The sequence below is a fragment of the Panulirus ornatus genome, chromosome 21, assembly GCF_036320965.1.
Source record: "Panulirus ornatus isolate Po-2019 chromosome 21, ASM3632096v1, whole genome shotgun sequence".
NCBI lineage: Eukaryota > Metazoa > Arthropoda > Malacostraca > Decapoda > Palinuridae > Panulirus > Panulirus ornatus.
This window is the reverse complement of record NC_092244.1, coordinates 1,590,545-1,612,208: the sequence shown is the minus strand read 5'-3', so window position 1 is coordinate 1,612,208 and position 21,664 is coordinate 1,590,545. Positions and strand designations below refer to the sequence as shown.

At 41.7% G+C, this 21,664-nt stretch overlaps 1 protein-coding gene across 1 annotated transcript in view; it reads left to right on the top strand.

Moving 5' to 3' along the window:
• The first annotated feature begins 1,827 nt into the window (after positions 1-1,827).
• LOC139756250 (uncharacterized) overlaps positions 1,828-21,664 on the top strand; it is a 162,912-nt gene continuing 143,075 nt past the window's right edge. Inside the window, exons 1-2 of the mRNA XM_071675438.1 lie at positions 1,828-2,005; positions 8,196-8,332. Of these exons, the coding sequence (XP_071531539.1) occupies positions 1,858-2,005; positions 8,196-8,332 (285 nt within the window). The 5' untranslated portion in view covers positions 1,828-1,857. The remainder of the gene's footprint in view (positions 2,006-8,195; positions 8,333-21,664) is intronic.

Genomic DNA, 21,664 nt, shown 5'->3' with positions numbered 1-21,664 from the left:
ACGTGTATATATATACATGTGTTCCTATGAGTCCACGGGGAAAATGAAACACGAAAAGTTCCCAAGTGCACTTTCGTGTAATAATCACATCATCAGGGGAGACACAAGAGAGGAATATAACAGTCAGTTGATATACATCGAAGAGACGAAGCTAGGATGCCATGGCGTCCTAGCTTCGTCTCTTCCATGTATGGCGAGGTGGCGGTGGGAATGAATAGAGGCAGACAGTGTGAATTGTGTGCATGGGTATATATGTATGTGTCTGTGTGTGTATATATATGTGTACATTGAGATGTATAGGTATGTATATTTGCGTGTGTGGACATGTATATATATACATTGTGTATGGGGGGTGGGTTGGGCCATTTCTTTCTTCTGTTTCCTTGCGCTACCTTGCAAACGCGGGAGACAGCGACAAAGCAAAATGAATAATAAATAATATATATATATATATATATATATATATATATATATATATATATATATATATGAAGTCTGTTGGGGATGAGAGAGCTTGGGAAGTGAGTCAGTTGTTGTTCGCTGATGATACAGCGCTGGTGGCTGATTCATGTGAGAAACTGCAGAAGCTGGTGACTGAGTTTGGTAAAGTGTGTGAAAGAAGAAAGTTAAGAGTAAATGTGAATAAGAGCAAGGTTATTAGGTACAGTAGGGTTGAGGGTCAAGTCAATTGGGAGGTGAGTTTGAATGGAGAAAAACTGGAGGAAGTGAAGTGTTTTAGATATCTGGGAGTGGATCTGGCAACGGATGGAACCATGGAAGCGGAAGTGGATCATAGGGTGGGGGAGGGGGCGAAAATTCTGGGAGCCTTGAAGAATGTGTGGAAGTCGAGAACATTATCTCGGAAAGCAAAAATGGGTATGTTTGAAGGAATAGTGGTTCCAACAATGTTGTATGGTTGCGAGGCGTGGGCTATGGATAGAGTTGTGCGTAGGAGGATGGATGTGCTGGAAATGAGATGTTTGAGGACAATGTGTGGTGTGAGGTGGTTTGATCGAGTAAGTAACGTAAGGGTAAGAGAGATGTGTGGAAATAAAAAGAGCGTGGTTGAGAGAGCAGAAGAGGGTGTTTTGAAATGGTTTGGGCACATGGAGAGAATGAGTGAGGAAAGATTGACCAAGAGGATATATGTGTCGGAGGTGGAGGGAACGAGGAGAGGAGGGAGACCAAATTGGAGGTGGAAAGATGGAGTGAAAAAGATTTTGTGTGATCGGGGCCTGAACATGCAGGAGGGTGAAAGGAGGGCAAGGAATAGAGTGAATTGGAGCGATGTGGTATACCGGGGTTGACGTGCTGTCAGTGGATTGAATCAGGGCATGTGAAGCGTCTGGGGTAAACCATGGAAAGCTGTGTAGGTATGTATATTTGCGTGTGTGGACGTATGTATATACATGTGTATGGGGGTGGGTTGGGCCATTTCTTTCGTCTGTTTCCTTGCGCTACCTCGCAAACGCGGGAGACAGCGACAAAAAAAAAAATATATATATATATATATATATATATATATATATATATATATATATATATTGTCCTTTTTTAAAGCAGATACTAAGAAAAAGCGTTTGAGTTTCTTTAAAAAATTTGACATTATTTGTTTACATCTTAGTTCCTTTGTCACTCGCTAGAGGACCAAACATATTTTTTCCTGTATGACAAACTAAGAAGGATCTTGTTATCAAATTTCTTAAAGTTAGAATAAATGAATCTTATAGAATATGGAGGTATATTTTTTATTAAACAAGATTAATTTTAAAGGCTAAATATAATTACTATTAACATTATCACTAATAAAACTGTGGTCGTGGGAAAAAAAATATATTTGATTATACTTGAAGCAAGATGTCGTCTGCAGCTGGTGGATCGCTGCAAGACCGAACCTTGAACAAAGTAGCTTTATGCTCAGCTGTGTTCGCAGGATTTGCCTACGTTGGATATTCCTACGCCAAGACAGCTTTTTGCAGGAAGTTAGCGCGGAGACAAGAGCTTTGTAAGTCGTATATAAGGGAAGAAATTGAACGGTAGTTTGGGCGTCATGTTTGGGTGTGGGTGTAGAGTGAGCAATAAAATATTTAGTATCCACCTGGGATTGTTATGTGACGCCTATCACGGGTTAGATGAAGCTACATGATGTAAGATAATGTTATATTACATAATACCGTGCAATTGAAGTTATATAATGCAAGCTAATGTTATATTACATAGTATGATACATCTGATCTATCTACACCACCTTTCAGATTAATTTTTGCTACATGGTATCTGTTGTAGGTTTCAAAGGATTTGTTAACTTATTATTTTGAAGAATTAGGTTTTGATGGATTTTTACCATACAGTCACATGCTTTGAAGATGTCAAGGGCAATGGCAAAACTGTCGTTAGTATTCTTAAGAGAGGAGGAGCAGAGGTGAACCACTGGGGAGAGAAGTCACCAGTAAAATTAGAACAGGAAAATCCATAATGGTGAACTGAAAGAAAGGAATTGGATTCTAAATGTTCTAGACAAGAGAAGTTTGAGAGTTTCAAAGACATTGAAGATAGCAGAAGTGAGAGCAATGGTGTGATAGTTGGAGAAGTTACAGCATTCTCTTTTGTTAGGGATAAGCTGCACCAAGGCCTGCTTCCAAGCTGAAGGGAAAGTCAGGGTTATTATACATTGGTGAAATAGGTGAGCAGGAAGAATTGTTACTGGCTCAGAGGCACACTTGTTTAGAATACACCAGAGGCATGCTATCTTAGCTGTATGCCCTGTGCAACTGGACCTGGGGGAATGTGTAGAAGACCTTGTACGAGGAGAATACAGGACATGGCATAAGTTCAGAGGGAGGAGAGGGAGACAGAATTTTTGAATCTAAATCATCCAGAGTTGAGTAAGAGGGGAAAAAAGATGCCAAAACCAGTGGATTTATCAATTAAAGAGTTAGAAATAGAATGATGAGGTGGTATTAGAGACTGAAAGGTTAAAGACAGAAGTTATCGGTTATGCTTTTGACTAAACCCCAAAAATATTTGTCATTAAAAGTTAGATCAACACATGAAGGCTGAGTCTTAATTGCAATAGAGATGAGTTGATGAAATGGAAACCTGGATGAATTGTAGTACACAATTTTGCCAGTGTACAATGCTATTTTCATTCGAATGAATTGGCTGTATGATGGCAAAGGAAACTGGCTTATGCCAAACTAAAGAGACCCTTGCTACAACAGTCAGAGTCATCTGAGATGTGCTGAACCACTAGGCACTCACCTGTGGAGGTCCAGAGAACCCACAGTAAGCTAGGCCAAAGGGCTCTGGGCAGTACAATGCTAGGTCAGTTAAGGCTGGGTCATGATTAAAAAAAAAAAGGGGGAGGGAGGTGAGGGCTCTATGACATGTCAAGTAGTGCTAGAACAAACGGTTATGAGCTGTATTGTGCTATGAAAAAAAAAAAAACAGCTGCATCATATCATGGATGTCTATATTAAAAACAGGGATGGCTAGGCTGTGATAGACTAAAATGTTGTCAAGCTTCATCAAATCAAGGAAAGATAGGTTATGCAATAACAAGGGGCTCGAGCATCAAATATAGGGTGCTTAGGTTGTGCTATACTAAAAGGCTTTGAGCTGCATTAAATCAGGGGCAACTAGATTTTGTTATAGTGAAAATATCAAAACTACAATATGTAAGAGATGATTTGGATCTGACGGACCAAAAGCTTACAACAGCACCAAATCAAGGGGGGTTGGGTTATACTGGACCAACTAACTCAGCTGTGTAAGGTCAGGTTTGGCTGGGATATACTGGACAAGAGGACTCTTCTCTGTATCAGGTCTGGGTTAGCTGGGTTGTACTGTACTAGAGGACTCGTTGTACCAGGTCAGAGGTGGTTGGGTTATACTGGACCAGAGGACTCTCAAGTCTGTCAGGTCAGGGATGGCTGAGTTGTACTGGACCAGAGGATTCTCAACTGTACCAGGTCAGACGTGGCTGGGTTGTACTAGACCAGAGAGCTCTCAGGTCTATTAGGTCAAGGGTAGCTGGGTTGTACTGGACCAGAGTACTCTCAGCTGTACAAGGCTGGCAGTGACTGGTTGTACTGGACCAGAGGACTTGCAGTTATATCAGGTTTAGGGTGGCTGTGTTGTAATGGACTAAAGGATTCTCGGTTGTCTCAAGTCATGGGTGGCTGGGATGTACTGGGTCAGGGGACTCTCAGCTGTATAAGGTCTAAGGTGGCTTGGTTGTTCCGGACCAGAGAACTCTCGGTTGTATTAAGTCGGAAGTGCTGGGTTTTACTACACCGGACAACTGTCAGTTGTACCAGGTCAGAGGTGGCTGGGCTTGTACTGGACCTGAGGACTCAGCTTACCGGGAGACCTACACAAGCTTCAAAGCTGATCTAATGATTAGGTGATGAAATTCAACTTGGATAGATATAATGAAGGTGGGACTTAGTGAAAGAAGGCCTAAGTTTGATTAATATTCATCAAGAGACTAGTTACAAGATTCTGTGTATAAGAGAGACTTGGGACTTTACTTTCTTCCAAACTAGTCCCCAGAACTCCAAATTAGGAGAACTAACATGGAGTAACACCATCTGCTGACAAACAATAGATATATGAATAAGGAAATGTTTGGTAAGAGGTTGGACAGTTTCCAGGGCCCGTTTGACCATCATCATGCAACTTGGATACATCCCACTTCCATAATTACAACTCCAAGGTCTGGCTCTTTTTTCATCCATTTCTGCTACATTCATGATCTTAAGTCTAACTTTTGAAGGATTGTTGAATGTGTTTGATGATAGAGTGGCAGATATAGGGTGTTTTGGTCGAGGTGGTGTGCAAAGTGAGAGGGTTAGGGAAAATGATTTGGTAAACAGAGAAGAGGTAGTGAAAGCTTTGCGGAAGATGAAAGCCGGCAAGGCAGCAGGTTTGGATGGTATTGCAGTGGAATTTATTAAAAAAGGGGGTGACTGTATTGTTGACTGGTTGGTAAGGTTATTTAATGTATGTATGACTCATGGTGAGGTGCCTGAGGATTGGCGGAATGCGTGCATAGTGCCATTGTACAAAGGCAAAGGGGATAAGAGTGAGTGCTCAAATTACAGAGGTATAAGTTTGTTGAGTATTCCTGGTAAATTATATGGGAGGGTATTGATTGAGAGGGTGAAGGGATGTACAGAGCATCAGATTGGGGAAGAGCAGTGTGGTTTCAGAAGTGGTAGAGGATGTGTGGATCAGGTGTTTGCTTTGAAGAATGTATGTGAGAAATACTTAGAAAAGCAAATGGATTTGTATGTAGCATTTATGGATCTGGAGAAGGCATATGATAGAGTTGATAGAGATGCTCTGTGGAAGGTATTAAGAATATATGGTGTGGGAGGAAAGTTGTTAGAAGCAGTGAAAAGTTTTTATCGAGGATGTAAGGCATGTGTACGTGTAGGAAGAGAGGAAAGTGATTGGTTCTCAGTGAATGTAGGTTTGCGGCAGGGGTGTGTGATGTCTCCATGGTTGTTTAATTTGTTTATGGATGGGGTTGTTAGGGAGGTAAATGCAAGAGTTTTGGAAAGAGGGGCAAGTATGAAGTCTGTTGGGGATGAGAGAGCTTGGGAAGTGAGTCAGTTGTTGTTCGCTGATGATACAGCGCTGGTGGCTGATTCATGTGAGAAACTGCAGAAGCTGGTGACTGAGTTTGGTAAAGTGTGTGGAAGAAGAAAGTTAAGAGTAAATGTGAATAAGAGCAAGGTTATTAGGTACAGTAGGGTTGAAGGTCAAGTCAATTGGGAGGTGAGTTTGAATGGAGAAAAACTGGAGGAAGTGAAGTGTTTTAGATATCTGGGAGTGGATCTGGCAGCGGATGGAACCATGGAAGCGGAAGTGGATCATAGGGTGGGGGAGGGGGCGAAAATTCTGGGGGCCTTGAAGAATGTGTGGAAGTCGAGAGCATTATCTCGGAAAGCAAAAATGGGTATGTTTGAAGGAATAGTGGTTCCAACAATGTTGTATGGTTGCGAGGCGTGGGCTATGGATAGAGTTGTGCGCAGGAGGATGGATGTGCTGGAAATGAGATGTTTGAGGACAATGTGTGGTGTGAGGTGGTTTGATCGAGTGAGTAACGTAAGGGTAAGAGAGATGTGTGGAAATAAAAAGAGCGTGGTTGAGAGAGCAGAAGAGGGTGTTTTGAAGTGGTTTGGGCACATGGAGAGAATGAGTGAGGAAAGATTGACCAAGAGGATATATGTGTCGGAGGTGGAGGGAACGAGGAGAAGAGGGAGACCAAATTGGAGGTGGAAAGATGGAGTGAAAAAGATTTTGTGTGATCGGGGCCTGAACATGCAGGAGGGTGAAAGGAGGGCAAGGAATAGAGTGAATTGGAGCGATGTGGTATACCGGGGTTGACGTGCTGTCATTGGATTGAATCAAGGCATGTGAAGCGTCTGGGGTAAACCATGGAAAGCTGTGTAGGTATGTACATTTGCGTGTGTGGATGTATGTATATACATGTGTATGGGGGGGGGTTGGGCCATTTCTTTCGTCTGTTTCCTTGCGCTACCTCGCAAACGCGGGAGACAGCGACAAAGTATAATAAAAAAAAATTAGTCTAACTTCCATTTGATGAACACCATCTGATTACTTCCACCCCTGATCTTTTACTCTCCTCTGAAATCCAACTGTCCATGGCTGCGTCTCTTCCACCGTCTCTGATCTCCAACCTTAATCTCCATCATTGTTTCCATTCTGTAGGTAGTGTTTGTGCCTACTGAAGTACAGAAACTCCTATTGCTCACCTCTTGGATCTTGAGACTCCTAACTATGACACCATCTGGCTCAGAATCTCTCTAACTTATATCACCTTGCTTTTTTGTTTTGTTTATTCCACCCTCCTATTACTCCAACCATGTACAACTCTTCAATGATTTGGCTTCTTGCCCCAAGACTGTTCTCTTCATATCCACATGCTCTAACCAGGACAGTTCCGTTAGAGCCAGTGCCTTTTCTTTTTCCCTCCTGAATGATTTAGAACAATTGATTAAACACCCTGCCTGAGTTCCTGACTGTCAAAACTACTCCTCTAACACATTTGACCTTTTTTTTTTTACTTCTGAGTCTTCCCACTATACATCCACCATTTTTGCCCCCTTAAAGTCCTGTTAAGACAATCTTATTTGTATCACTTCTAACTGGGCATACGTATCCTCTGTCCCTCCTTTGATGTGCCAACTCTGGCACTTTCAGAGAGCTCAGTGGTTGCCTCTACACAGCTTTTTTATTGACTTTTCCAGCTTCTCTGGTAGGGATACCTCCTGCTGTGTTGGACACATAGCAGAGGTTACCTTAGCTGGGATGTCTACTTCCCATCTTCTAAATCACTTTCTCCTTGATCATGGTGTGATTGCTCCTACCCTGATGCCTGTTGAATCAGGGATGATGCATACCAGACCATGAAACCCTTACCTTCCCCAGAAACCCACTCTAATTTCATTTCCTCCTGGAATCATTGCAAAGCTGTTCTTTGAAGAGCCAAGTTTGTGTCTAGAGGGAAGATCTTGAGGAAGGGTTGTTTGGGATCGTGGACTATTGTTCAGGTACTCTGATGACCCAAAGATTGGTTTCATATTAACACTTGTTACAGGTATGAGTGTATTTTTATATCTTGTCAGCTTCTATTTCTTTTAAACATAATGCAGTTTTGCAAAGCAAATTAGGTAGGTACAAGAATTGTGGATGTGTATAATGCCATTTCTTCTTCGACCGGTTTCTAAACTTTTTTATAGCGTGAAAGGATGAACTGTAGTAGGTCTTATGTATGTTATTTAGAATTCATAAAATCAGAACTAACTGCATTTAGAAATTTGCTGAGTAGCTCATATTGAAGTAGAATTAAGTACTTATGTAAAGACCAGAGGTCCCCAAATGGTCACACAGTTTAATACACTCCATTATCAGCTTTGTGTCAAGATTGTCTCTCATAAGCATGAGAAGTCATCACAGTTGAGGCCTCTGAAAAACATTTAATTGTTAGGGTGCAGAGGTAATTTTTGTTGTGCCATACCAGACAAGGTATGACAGGACAGATTAGTTTTGAAAGACTTGGATGGAGGTTGGGTTACCATTGGTTATATATTCCAAAAGCCTCATTCCTACATTTCAGTTTTCTCAAAATTATGTAGCAGTTTGTAATATATATCATTGGGCAGATGACGATGACGAGACAGAAATATCAAGAGTGGTATTCCGAAGGTTGTCACAGACTACGCAGACAGATGCACTTCTTGGTAACTTGGATGTTAGTGGCACCTCTGGCAAGCTCATCATACGCCCCAAAACAGTGCAGGTCTGGAAATTTTACTAGTGTTTTCATAAACTTTTTTTGAATCTTGGGAAAGGTCTTTGTTTAGGTGGAATGAAAGATACTACACTTAATCCCTGCTTAATGCTGGAAATGTGTTCCTATAAGATATAGCATAATGGAATCAACAGTTAATGAATTCTATCAACCTTTAGATTTAGATGGACAAGGGGGGGTCATGCTAATTAGGGAGATGTCTTCTAAATATCTCACAGTAGTATGAATACAGTGCCAGTTAATGTGCAGAACAGTGGGTACATTAATATCTTGGTGTTTAGATAACAAATATAGCTTGAAATATTATTAAGTAAAAATATGTTAACATTAAGTTCAGGTATGTTATGTTGATTCTGACCTCAATCCAGGCTCTTAACATTTGCTTCATGGTACCCATAGTTTTACCACTGGTATGTTATCTTTGTTGCACCTGTAAGTGTCATGGAGGTACTCTGCCTGATTCTATCTGTATATTCGAGAATTATTTCCACTGATGTGGGCAAGCTAAGAGCTTTGGTATCATCAGTATCAGATTTACCAGCATCAAAACCCTTCAAAATGTGTAACTTTGCCTCCAAGCTGTTCCTGTTCTTCTTGTTTTTCCTACTAGCACAAGTCTCACATGAGCATTTTCCACTCGTAGGAGTTTGAGGAGGTTATACTCTACTAAATTTTTTTTTTTTCCATTCTACATTAGTTAATGTATTTTTCATGAACACAACATAGGAAAATCACTGGATCACAAGGGATGGGGAGAAAGAATACTGTCGATGTATCTCCTGTGTGTTGTAAAAGGCAACTATAGGTCTGCATAAAACTTGTCCTATTCCCCATATGTTTTCAAAGGCAGTGTCACTCTCATGTGTTGTTACTTTGTCATCTCTCCTTTAGCCTTGATTACTATCTGCAGATGTCTGGGCATGGCATTAGCAAGGTTCCTGAAGTATTCTGCTTCCATGTTTTGGTTCCATAGGGTCTTGATCTTCTTAATGAGGCAAGGCACTGGTGAAGTATTGCAGGAAGCAGCTGCTTGATCATGCATTCTGAACACTCAGTGCACCTAGAACTCTCATGTGTACCCAAATTTTCTTTATTTCAGGTGAAAATTCAGGTTTACTCCTCCATAGAAATGTAAGAACCAACCATTTTGAAGTGTAGGTAGAAGAAATACAGCAAAATTCCCAAAGTGAAGTTACAGCATAGAAGAGTAAAGAAAGAACATTGTTCCCTCAAGATAGCCTGAGGTACACTGAGGTTGGTTACTAGCGCTCACACTGTTAGAAACACTAGTCTCAGCAACCAGCTATATGATGATTTCAATCTCAGAGCATTATACACTTGTACTTAAGATAAACCTAAGCTCTGTATCGCCTTTGAAAATATATGGGGGACAGACAAGGTTTTTAGTGGACACTGGAGGGGTGGTAGCAGGGGGATGGTAATCCTCTCCTGTATTACTTTCCAAAAGAAGGAACAGAGGAAGGAACTAAATGAGGAATATTTCCTCTAGGGCTCAGTCATAGGTACCTAAATCTACATCCTTTATGAGGGAAATAGCAAAAATGTATGAAAAGAAAAATCTCAAATAATGGCCAAACCATAGATAAGACATTTATAGTATCCAAAGTCATCAGAAAAGGGGTATTAAACATACCATTAATTTTTTTTTTTGATACATGGTAGAGGTTTCCTGTGTTACCTAGGTAGTGCCAGGAACAGACAAAGAAAGGCCACATCCACTCACATCCATTCTCTAGCTGTTATGTGCAAGACACCAAAACCAAAGCTCCCTATCCACAGCCAGGCCCCACATGATTTTCCTCGGACACCTAGAATATTTGTGTCAGAGGTGGAGGGAACAAGGAGTGGGAGACCAAATTGGAGGTGGAAGGATGGAGTGAAAAAGATTTTGAGTGATTGGGACCTGAAAGGTGAGGGTGAGAGGTGAGCAAGGAACAGAATGAATTGGAGCAATGTGGTATACCGGGTTCAATGTGTTGTCAATGGACAGAACCAGGGCATTTGAAACAAATGGGGTAAACCATGGAAAAGTGTTTGGGACTTGGGTGTGGATAGGGAGCTGTGGTTTCAGCATATTACACATGATAGCAAGAGACTGAGCATGAACAAATGTGGCCTTTTTTTTGTCTGATTTCCTGGTGCTACCTCGCTGAAGCAAGGGGTAGCAATGCTGTTTCTTGTAGGGCGGGATAGTGCCAGGAATGGATGAAGGCAAGCATGTATGAATATGTACATGTCTGTATATATATGTGTATGTATATGTATATATGTTGATATGTATATGTGCATGTATGGGCATTTATCTATATATATTTTTTTTTTTTTTTCATACTATTCGCTATTTCCCGCGATAGCGAGGTAGCGTTAAGAACAGAGGACTGGGCCTTTGAGGGAATATCCTCACCTGGACCTCTTCTCTGTTCCTTCTTTTGGAAAAAAAAAAAAAAAAAAAAACGAGAGGGGAGGATTTCCAGCCTCCCGCTCCCCTCCCTTTTAGTCGCCTTCTACGACACGCAGGGAATACGTGGGAAGTATTCTTTCTCCCCTATCCCCTGGGAAATATATATATATATATATATATATATATATATATATATATATATATATATATATATATATATATATATATATATTTTTTTTTTTTATACTTTGTCGCTGTCTCCCGCGTTTGCGAGGTAGTGCAAGGAAACAGACGAAAGAAATGGCCCCCCCCCCATACACATGTATATACATACGTCCACACACGCAAATATACATACCTACACAGCTTTCCATGGCTTACCACAGACGCTTCACATGCCTTGATTCAATCCACTGACAGCACGTCAACCCCGGTATACCACATCGCTCCAATTCACTCTATTCCTTGCCCTCCTTACACCCACCTGCATGTTCAGGCCCCGATCACACAAAATCTTTTTCACTCCATCTTTCCACCTCCAATTTGGTCTCCCTCTTCTCCTTGTTCCCTCCACCTCCGACACATATATCCTCTTGGTCAATCTTTCCTCACTCATCCTCTCCATGTGCCCAAACCACTTCAAAACAACCTCTTCTGCTCTCTCAACCACGCTCTTTTTATTTCCACACATCTCTCTTACCCTTACGTTACTCACTCGATCAAACCATCTCACACCACACATTGTCCTCAAACATCTCATTTCCAGCACATCCATCCTCCTGCGCACAACTCCATCCATAGCCCATGCCTCGCAACCATACAACATTGTTGGAACCACTATTCCTTCAAACATACCCATTTTTGCTTTCCAAGATAATGTTCTTGACTTCCACACATTCTTCAAGGCTCCCAGAATTTTCGCCCCCTCCCCCACCCTATGATCCACTTCCGCTTCCATGTTTCCATCCGCTGCCAGATCCACTCCCAGATATCTAAAACACTTCACTTCCTCCAGTTTTTCTCCATTCAAACTCACCTCCCAATTGACTTGACCCTCAACCCTACTGTACCTAATAACCTTGCTCTTATTCACATTTATATATATATATATATATATATATATATATATATATATATATATATATATATATATACAGAGGTATAAGTTTGTTGAGTATTCCTGGTAAATTATATGGGAGGGTATTGATTGAGAGGGTGAAGGCATGTACAGAGCATCAGATTGGGGAAGAGCAGTGTGGTTTCAGAAGTGGTAGAGGATGTGTGGATCAGGTGTTTGCTTTGAAGAATGTATGTGAGAAATACTTAGAAAAGCAAATGGATTTGTATGTAGCATTTATGGATCTGGAGAAGGCATATGATAGAGTTGATAGAGATGCTCTGTGGAAGGTATTAAGAATATATGGCGTGGGAGGAAAGTTGTTAGAAGCAGTGAAAAGTTTTTATCGAGGATGTAAGGCATGTGTACGTGTAGGAAGAGAGGAAAGTGATTGGTTCTCAGTGAATGTAGGTTTGCGGCAGGGGTGTGTGATGTCTCCATGGTTGTTTAATTTGTTTATGGATGGGGTTGTTAGGGAGGTAAATGCAAGAGTTTTGGAAAGAGGGGCAAGTATGAAGTCTGTTGGGGATGAGAGAGCTTGGGAAGTGAGTCAGTTGTTGTTCGCTGATGATACAGCGCTGGTGGCTGATTCATGTGAGAAACTGCAGAAGCTGGTGACTGAGTTTGGTAAAGTGTGTGGAAGAAGAAAGTTAAGAGTAAATGTGAATAAGAGCAAGGTTATTAGGTACAGTAGGGTGAGGGTCAAGTCAATTGGGAGGTGAGTTTGAATGGAGAAAAACTGGAGGAAGTGAAGTGTTTTAGATATCTGGGAGTGGATCTGGCAGCGGATGGAACCATGGAAGCGGAAGTGGATCATAGGGTGGGGGAGGGGGCGAAAATTCTGGGAGCCTTGAAGAATGTGTGGAAGTCGAGAACATTATCTCGGAAAGCAAAAATTAGTATGTTTGAAGGAATAGTGGTTCCAACAATGTTGTATGGTTGCGAGGCGTGGGCTATGGATAGAGTTGTGCGCAGGAGGATGGATGTGCTAGAAATGAGATGTTTGAGGACAATGTGTGGTGTGAGGTGGTTTGATCGAGTGAGTAACCTAAGGGTAAGAGAGATGTGTGGAAATAAAAAGAGCGTGGTTGAGAGAGCAGAAGAGGGTGTTTTAAAGTGGTTTGGGCACATGGAGAGGATGAGTGAGGAAAGATTGACCAAGAGGATATATGTGTCGGAGGTGGAGGGAACAAGGAGAAGAGGGAGACCAAATTGGAGGTGGAAAGATGGAGTGAAAAAGATTTTGTGTGATCGGGGCCTGAACATGCAGGAGGGTGAAAGGAGGGCAAGGAATAGAGTGAATTGGAGCGAGGTGGTATACCGGGGTTGACGTGCTGTCAGTGGATTGAATCAAGGCATGTGAAGCGTCTGGGGTAAACCATGGAAAGCTGTGTAGGTATGTATATTTGCGTGTGTGGACGTATGTATATACATGTGTATGGGGGGGGTTGGGCCATTTCTTTCGTCTGTTTCCTTGCGCTACCTCGCAAACGCGGGAGACAGCGACAAAGTATAATAAAAAAAAAATATATATATATATATATATATATATATATATATTTTTTTTTTTTTTTTTATACTTTGTCGCTGTCTCCCGCATTTGCGAGGTAGCGCAAGGAAACAGACGAAAGAAATGGCCCAACCCCCCCATACACATGCATATACACACGTCCACACACGCAAATACACATACCTACACAGCTTTCCATGGTTTACCCCAGACGCTTCACATGCCTTGATTCAATCCACTGACAGCACATCAACCCCGGTATACCACATCGCTCCAATTCACTCTATTCCTTGCCCTCCTTTCACCCTCGTGCATGTTCAGGCCCCGATCACACAAAATCTTTTTCACTCCATCTTTCCACCTCCAATTTGGTCTCCCTCTTTTCCTTGCTCCCTCCACCTCCGACACATATATCCTCTTGGTCAATATTTCCTCACTCATCCTCTCCATGTGCCCAAACCACTTCAAAACACCCTCTTCTGCTCTCTCAACCACGCTCTTTTTATTTCCACACATCTCTCTTACCCTTAGGTTACTCACTCGATCAAACCACCTCACACCACACATTGTCCTCAAACATCTCATTTCTAGCACATCCATCCTCCTGCGCACAACTCTATCCATAGCCCACGCCTCGCAACCATACAACATTGTTGGAACCACTATTCCTTCAAACATACTAATTTTTGCTTTCCGAGATAATATTCTCGACTTCCACACATTCTTCAAGGCTCCCAGAATTTTCGCCCCCTCCCCCACCCTATGATCCACTTCCGCTTCCATGGTTCCATCCGCTGCCAGATCCACTCCCAGATATCTAAAACATTTCACTTCCTCCAGTTTTTCTCCATTCAAACTCACCTCCCAATTGACTTGACCCTCAACCCTACTGTACCTAATATATCTCTCTTTTTTTTTTAATTTTCCAAAAGAAGGAACAGAGAAGGGGGCCAGGTGAGGATTTTCCCTCTAAGGCCCAGTCCTCTGTTCTTAACGCTACCTTGCAAATGCGGGAAATGGCGAATCGTATGAATATATATATATATATATATATATATATATATATATATATATATATATATATATATATATATTTATGGATCTGGAGAAGGCATATGATAGAGTTGATAGAGATGCTCTGTGGAAGGTATTAAGAATATATGGTGTGGGAGGAAAGTTGTTAGAAGCAGTGAAAAGTTTTTATCGAGGATGTAAGGCATGTGTACGTGTAGGAAGAGAGGAAAGTGATTGGTTCTCAGTGAATGTAGGTTTGCGGCAGGGGTGTGTGATGTCTCCATGGTTGTTTAATTTGTTTATGGATGGGGTTGTTAGGGAGGTAAATGCAAGAGTTTTGGAAAGAGGGGCAAGTATGAAGTCTGTTGGGGATGAGAGAGCTTGGGAAGTGAGTCAGTTGTTGTTCGCTGATGATACAGCGCTGGTGGCTGATTCATGTGAGAAACTGCAGAAGCTGGTGACTGAGTTTGGTAAAGTGTGTGGAAGAAGAAAGTTAAGAGTAAATGTGAATAAGAGCAAGGTTATTTGGTACAGTAGGGTTGAGGGTCAAGTCAATTGGGAGGTGAGTTTGAATGGAGAAAAACTGGAGGAAGTGAAGTGTTTTAGATATCTGGGAGTGGATCTGGCAGCGGATGGAACCATGGAAGCGGAAGTGGATCATAGGGTGGGGGAGGGGGCGAAAATTCTGGGGGCCTTGAAGAATGTGTGGAAGTCGAGAACATTATCTCAGAAAGCAAAAATGGGTATGTTTGAAGGAATAGTGGTTCCAACAATGTTGTATGGTTGCGAGGCGTGGGCTATGGATAGAGTTGTGCGCAGGAGGATGGATGTGCTGGAAATGAGATGTTTGAGGACAATGTGTGGTGTGAGGTGGTTTGATCGAGTGAGTAACGTAAGGGTAAGAGAGATGTGTGGAAATAAAAAGAGCGTGGTTGAGAGAGCAGAAGAGGGTGTTTTAAAGTGGTTTGGGCACATGGAGAGGATGAGTGAGGAAAGATTGACCAAGAGGATATATGTGTCGGAGGTGGAGGGAGCGAGGAGAAGAGGGAGACCAAATTGGAGGTGGAAAAATGGAGTGAAAAAGATTTTGTGTGATCGGGGCCTGAACATGCAGGAGGGTGAAAGGAGGGCAAGGAATAGAGTGAATTGGAGCGATGTGGTATACCGGGGTTGACGTGCTGTCAGTGGATTGAATCAAGGCATGTGAAGTGTCTGGGGTAAACCATGGAAAGCTGTGTAGGTATGTATATTTGCGTGTGTGGACGTGTGTATGTACATGTGTATGGGGGGGGGTTGGGCCATTTCTTTCGTCTGTTTCCTTGCGCTACCTCGCAAACGCGGGAGACAGCGACAAAGTATAAAAAAAAAAAAAAAAAAATATAAATGTGTGTATATGAGTGGATGGGCTGTTCTTCATCTGTTTCCTGTTGCTTCCTCACTGATGTGGAAATGGTGATTAAGTATGGTAGATACAAAATACAAATGAATAAATAGATGATGATAATGATACATATTTTCCTCTTTTAGAAATTCAAATACGAGACGGGGAGGATTTCCAGCCTCCCGCTCCTGCCCCCTTTAGTCGCCTTCTGCAACACATGGGGAATTCGTGGGAAGTATTCTCTCTCCCCTTATCCCCAGGGTGAGAGGCGTGCAAGATATAGAGTGAATTGGAATGATTTAGTGTTCTGGGGTCTATGTGCTTACAGTATGCCGAACCAGGGCATGAGTAACATCTGAGGTAAACCATGGAAAGGTCTGTGGGGCCAGGATGTGGATAGGGAGTTGTGGTTTAGGTGCATTTACACATGACAGCTAGAGATTGAGTTTAAACAAATGTGGCCTTTTTTGTCTGTTTTCATGGTGCTGTAATAGATGAATAGACATAGATGATTTTATTATCCTGGGGATAGGGGAGAAAGAATACTTCCCACGTATTCCTTTAGAAGGCAACTAAAAGGGAAGGGAGAGGGGGACTGGAAATCCTCCTCTCTCGTTTTTAGTTTTCCTAAAGAAGGAACAGAGGAGGGCGCCAAGTGAGGATATTGCCTTATAGGCTCAGTCCTCTGTTCTTAATGCTACCTTGCTAATGCAAGAAATGTCAAATAATATGAAAAAAATTATTCATATTTTTTCACACTTGATCGCCATTTCCCGTTGTTGATGAGGTAGCACCAGGAAACAGACAAAGAAAGACCCATCCACTCATACACACATATATACATACATGCCCATACACGTACATATACATGTACATATCAACATATACAAATATTCATACATATACATTTGCATACACAGTCATATACATAAATACACATGTACATGTTCATACACACTTGCCTTCATCCACTCCTGATTCAACCCCGCCCCACAGGAAACAGTATTGCCACCCCATGCGTCAGCTAGGTAGCACCAGGTAAACAGACAAAAAAGGCCACATTCATTCACACTCAGTCTCTAGCTGTCATGTGTAATGCACCAGAAGCACAACTCCCTATCCACATCCAGGCCTCACCGACCTTTCCATGGTTTTTCCTAGACATTTCACATGTCCTATTTCAGTCCATCGACAGCACATTGACCCCGGTATACCACAGTGTTCCAGTTCACTCTATTCCTTGCACGCCTCTCACCCTCCTGCTTGTTCAGGTCCTGATCGCACAAAATCTTTTGCACAACATCCTTCCACCTGCAGTTTGGTCTTCTGCTTCTCCTTGTTCCCTCCACCTCTGACACATATATCCTCTTTCTCAGCCTTTCCTCACACATTCTCTCCATATGTCCAAGCCATTTCAACACACCCTGTACTGCTCTCTCAACCACACATTTTATTACCACACATCTCTCTTACCCTTTCATCACTCACCAGATCAAACCACCTCACACCACATATTGTCCTCATACATTTCATTTTCAACACATCCATCCTTCTCTGTACAACCCTATCTGTAGCCCAAGCCGGCCGCCATATGATATTGTGGAACTACTATTCCTTCGAACAAAATCATTTTTGCTTTCTGAAATAACATTCTCTCCACACACTCTTCATCGCTCCCAGAACTTTTGCCTCCTCCCCCACCCTATGACTCACTTCCACTTCAGTGGTTCCATCTGCTGCTAAACCCACTCCCTGCTATATGAAACACTTCACTTCCTCCAATTTTTCTCCAATCAAAGTCACATCCCAACTAACTTGTCCCTCAACTCTGCCGAACCTAATGACCTTGCACTTATTCACATTCACTCTCAACTTTCTCCTTTCACACACTTTTCCAAACTCAGTCACTAACTTCTGTAGTTTCTCACACAAATCAGCCACCAGTGCTGTATCATAAAGGAACAACAACTGACTTACTTCCCAGGCCCTGTCACCCCAACAGACTGCATACTTGCCCCTGTCTCCAAAACTCCTGCACTTACCTCCCTAACCACCCTGTCCATAAACAAATTAATCAACCATGGGGACATTACACACCCCGACTGCAGATCAACCTTCACTAGGAACCAATCACTCTCCTCTCTGCCTACTTGTACACGTGCCTTACACCCTTCATAAAAACTTCTCACTGCTTCTGTCAGCTTACCTCCCACACCATGTACTCTTAAGACCTTCCACACTGCATCTTTATCCACCCTGTCATATGCCTTCTCCAGATCCATAAATACCACATACAAATCCATTTATTTCCCTAAGTATTTCTCACACATTTTCTTCAAAGTAAACACCTGATCCACACATCCTCTACCAATTCTGAAACCACACTGCTCTTCCCCAATCTGATGCTCTGTACATGCCTTCACCCTCTCAATCATTACCCTCCCATATAGTTTTCCAGAAATACCCATCAAACTTGTGCCTGTGTAGTTTGAACACTCACCTTTATCCCCTTTGCCTTTGCACAATGGTATTATACATGTATTTCGGTAATCCTCAGGCACTTCACCATGATTCATACATACATTGAATATCCTTACCAACCACTCAACAACACAGTCACCCCCTTTCTTAATAATTTCCATTGCAATACCATCCAAACCTGCCACCTTGACAGATTTCATCTTTCATAAGGCTTTCACCACCTCTTCTCTCTTTACCAAACCACTCTCCCTGACTCTCTCACTTTACACACCACCCTGACCAAAACATCCTACATCTGCTTCTCTATCATCAGACACATTCAACAAACCTTCAAAATACTCAATTCATCACTACTTATTATCCTCCCCCCCCATCAATGTTCCCATTTGTTCTTTTGTCTTATGCATGTTATTTACCTCTTTTCAAAACATCTTTTTATTCTCCCTGAAGTTTAGTGATACTCTTTCATCCCAAATCTCATTTGCCCTCTTTTTCAACTCTTGCACTCTCCTTTTAACCTCCTGCTGCTTTCTCTTATACGTCTCCCAGTCATTTGCACTCCTTCCTTGCAAGTATCATTCAAACGCCTCTCTTTTCTCTTTCGCTAACAACTTTACTTCATCCCACCACTCACTACCCTTTCTTATCTCCCCACCTCATATCTTTCTCATTCCACATGCATCACAACCAAATGGCAGGACAGTAGTTATTTATTATTATTGTGTCATACTGAATTGCTGTTTCCCACGTCACTGAGCTAGGAAACATATATATTCCTGTTGCTACCCTGCCCCACAGGAAACAGCATCATTACCCCCCCCCCCCCCTCTTCAGCAAGGTAGTGCACCAAAACTAAAGCTCCCTAATCACATCCAGGCCCCACAGAGCTTTCCATCGTTTGCCCCAGATGCTTCACATGCCCTGGTTCACTCCATTGATAGCACGTTGACCACGGTATACCACATCATTCCAACTCACTATTGTTCCTTGCACGCCTCTCACCCTCCTGTATGTTCAGGCCCTGATCGCTCAAAATCTTTTTCACTACATCCTTCCATCTCCAGTTTGGTCTCCCACTTCTCTTTGTTCCTTCCACCTCTGACACATGTATCCTCTTTGTCAGTCTTTCCTCACTCATTCTCTCCATATGCTCTATCAACCACACACATTTTATTTCCATACATCTCTCTTACCCTTTCATTATTTACTTGATTAAACCACCTCACACCACATATTGTTCTCAAACATTTCATTTCCAACATATCCACCCTCCTTCATGCAACCCTATCTATAGCCCATACCTCGCAACCATATAACATTTTTTTGAGCTGTTAAAGAAAGTGAAAGTCGATTGATTTCATGATTTTATCCCACTCCTGTATGTTCAAGCCCTGATCACTCAGAATCTTTTTCACTCCATCCTTCTATCTCCAGTTTGGTCTCCCATTTCTTGTTCCCTCCACCTCTGACACATATATCCTCTTTGTCAATCTTTCCTCACTCATTCTCTCCATATGTCCAAACCAATTCAACAAACCCTCTCCTGCTCTATCAACCACTCATTTTATTTCTGCACATCTCTCTTACCCTTTCATTACTTACTTAATCAAACTACCTCACACCACATATTGTTCTCAAACATTTCATTTCCAACATATCCACGCACCTCCATATAACCCTATCTATAGCCCACGCCTTGCAACCATATAACATTTTTTGAACAGTTAAAGAAAGTGAAAGTCGATTGATTTCATGATTTTATCCCACTCTTCACTGTAATACGTACATCATTTCAGCAAAAATATTACATTTCAGTGAATGTATTATATCAAGCAGAGTATGAATAGACTATCATTGTGATATAACAGTATTTTTACCAAAAACTAATTAGAATATAAGTAACATTTCTTGAACATTGGTGGGTTAGGTAAAGTCTTTTTTCATCGTGTATTTTAACCTATTTTACATTGAAATACCTCACATTTTCAGCAAAACTACCATTTACTCCTGAGAATATGTTCATTCAGGCGTAGTCACGGTAAAATATACTAGTGATGTAACAGTTTTTAACTGAAAATTATTAAAAAAATACACCATTTAACAGATATGGCAGAGCCCTGGTCACAGAGGCTTTGCCTTTGCATCGTCCCTTTCTAAGCAGCCTTTGATATTGCCTTACCATACCCTGCCATTGCAGTAGTTGGTGTCTGAGTTTGGAAAATATGTGAAAGGAGAAAGTTGAGAGTAAATGTGAATAAGAGCAAGGGTATTAGGTTCAGTAGGGTGGGACAGGTTAATTGGAATGTCAGTTTGAATGGAGAAAAATTAGAAGAAGTGAGGTGTTTTAGATATCTGAGAGTGGAGTTATCAGTGATTGGAACCATGGAAGCGGATGTGAGTCAGAGGATGGGGGAGGGGCAAAGCTTCTGGGAGCGATGAAAAATGTGTGGAAGGAGAGAATGTTATCTCAGAGAGCAAAATTGGGTATGTTTGAAGGAATAGTAGTTCCAGCAATGTTATATGGTTGTATGGCATGGGCTACAGATAGGGTTGTAAGGAGGAGGTGGATGTGTTGGAAATGAAATGTTTGAGGACAATATGTGGTGTGAGGTGGTTTGATTAAGTAATGAAAGGGTAATAGAGATGTGTGGAAATAAAAAGAGTGTGTTTGATAGAGCAGAAGAGGGTATGTTGAAATGGTTTGGACATATGAAGAGAATGAGTAAGGAAAGATTGATAAAGAGGATATATGTGTCAGAGGTGGAGGGAGCAAGGAGAAGGAGTTGACCAAATTGGAGGTGGAAGGATGGGTTGAAAAATATTTTGAGCAATTGGGGCCTAAACATACAGGAGGGTGAGAGGCATGCAAGGAATAGAGTGAATTGGAATGGTGTAGTATACCGAAGTTAATGTGCTGTCACTGGACTGAACCAGGACATGTGAAACGTCTGGGGTAAACCATGGAAAGGTCTATGGGGCCTGGATGTGGATAGGGAGCTGTGGTTTTGGTGCACTATACATGACAGCTAGAGAATGAGTGTGAATGATTTTTTTTTTTTTTTTCTTTTTTTTTTTTTAGCACTACCTTGCTGAAGCTGAGGGTATTGATGCTGTTTCCTGTGAGGTGTGGTGGCAACAGGAATGGATTAGTGTGAGCAAGTATGAATATGTACATGTGTTTATATGTCTGTGTATGTGTATGTATATGTTGATATGTATATGTATGTATATGTGCATGTATGGGCATTTATGTATATATGTGTATATATGAGTGGATGAGCCATCCTTCATCTCTTTCCTGGGGCTATCTTGCTGATGCAAGAAACAGCAATTAAGTATAATAGAATAAATAGATAAATGACATTGTGGTTAAACTTGTATTGTCTTTCTTCGTA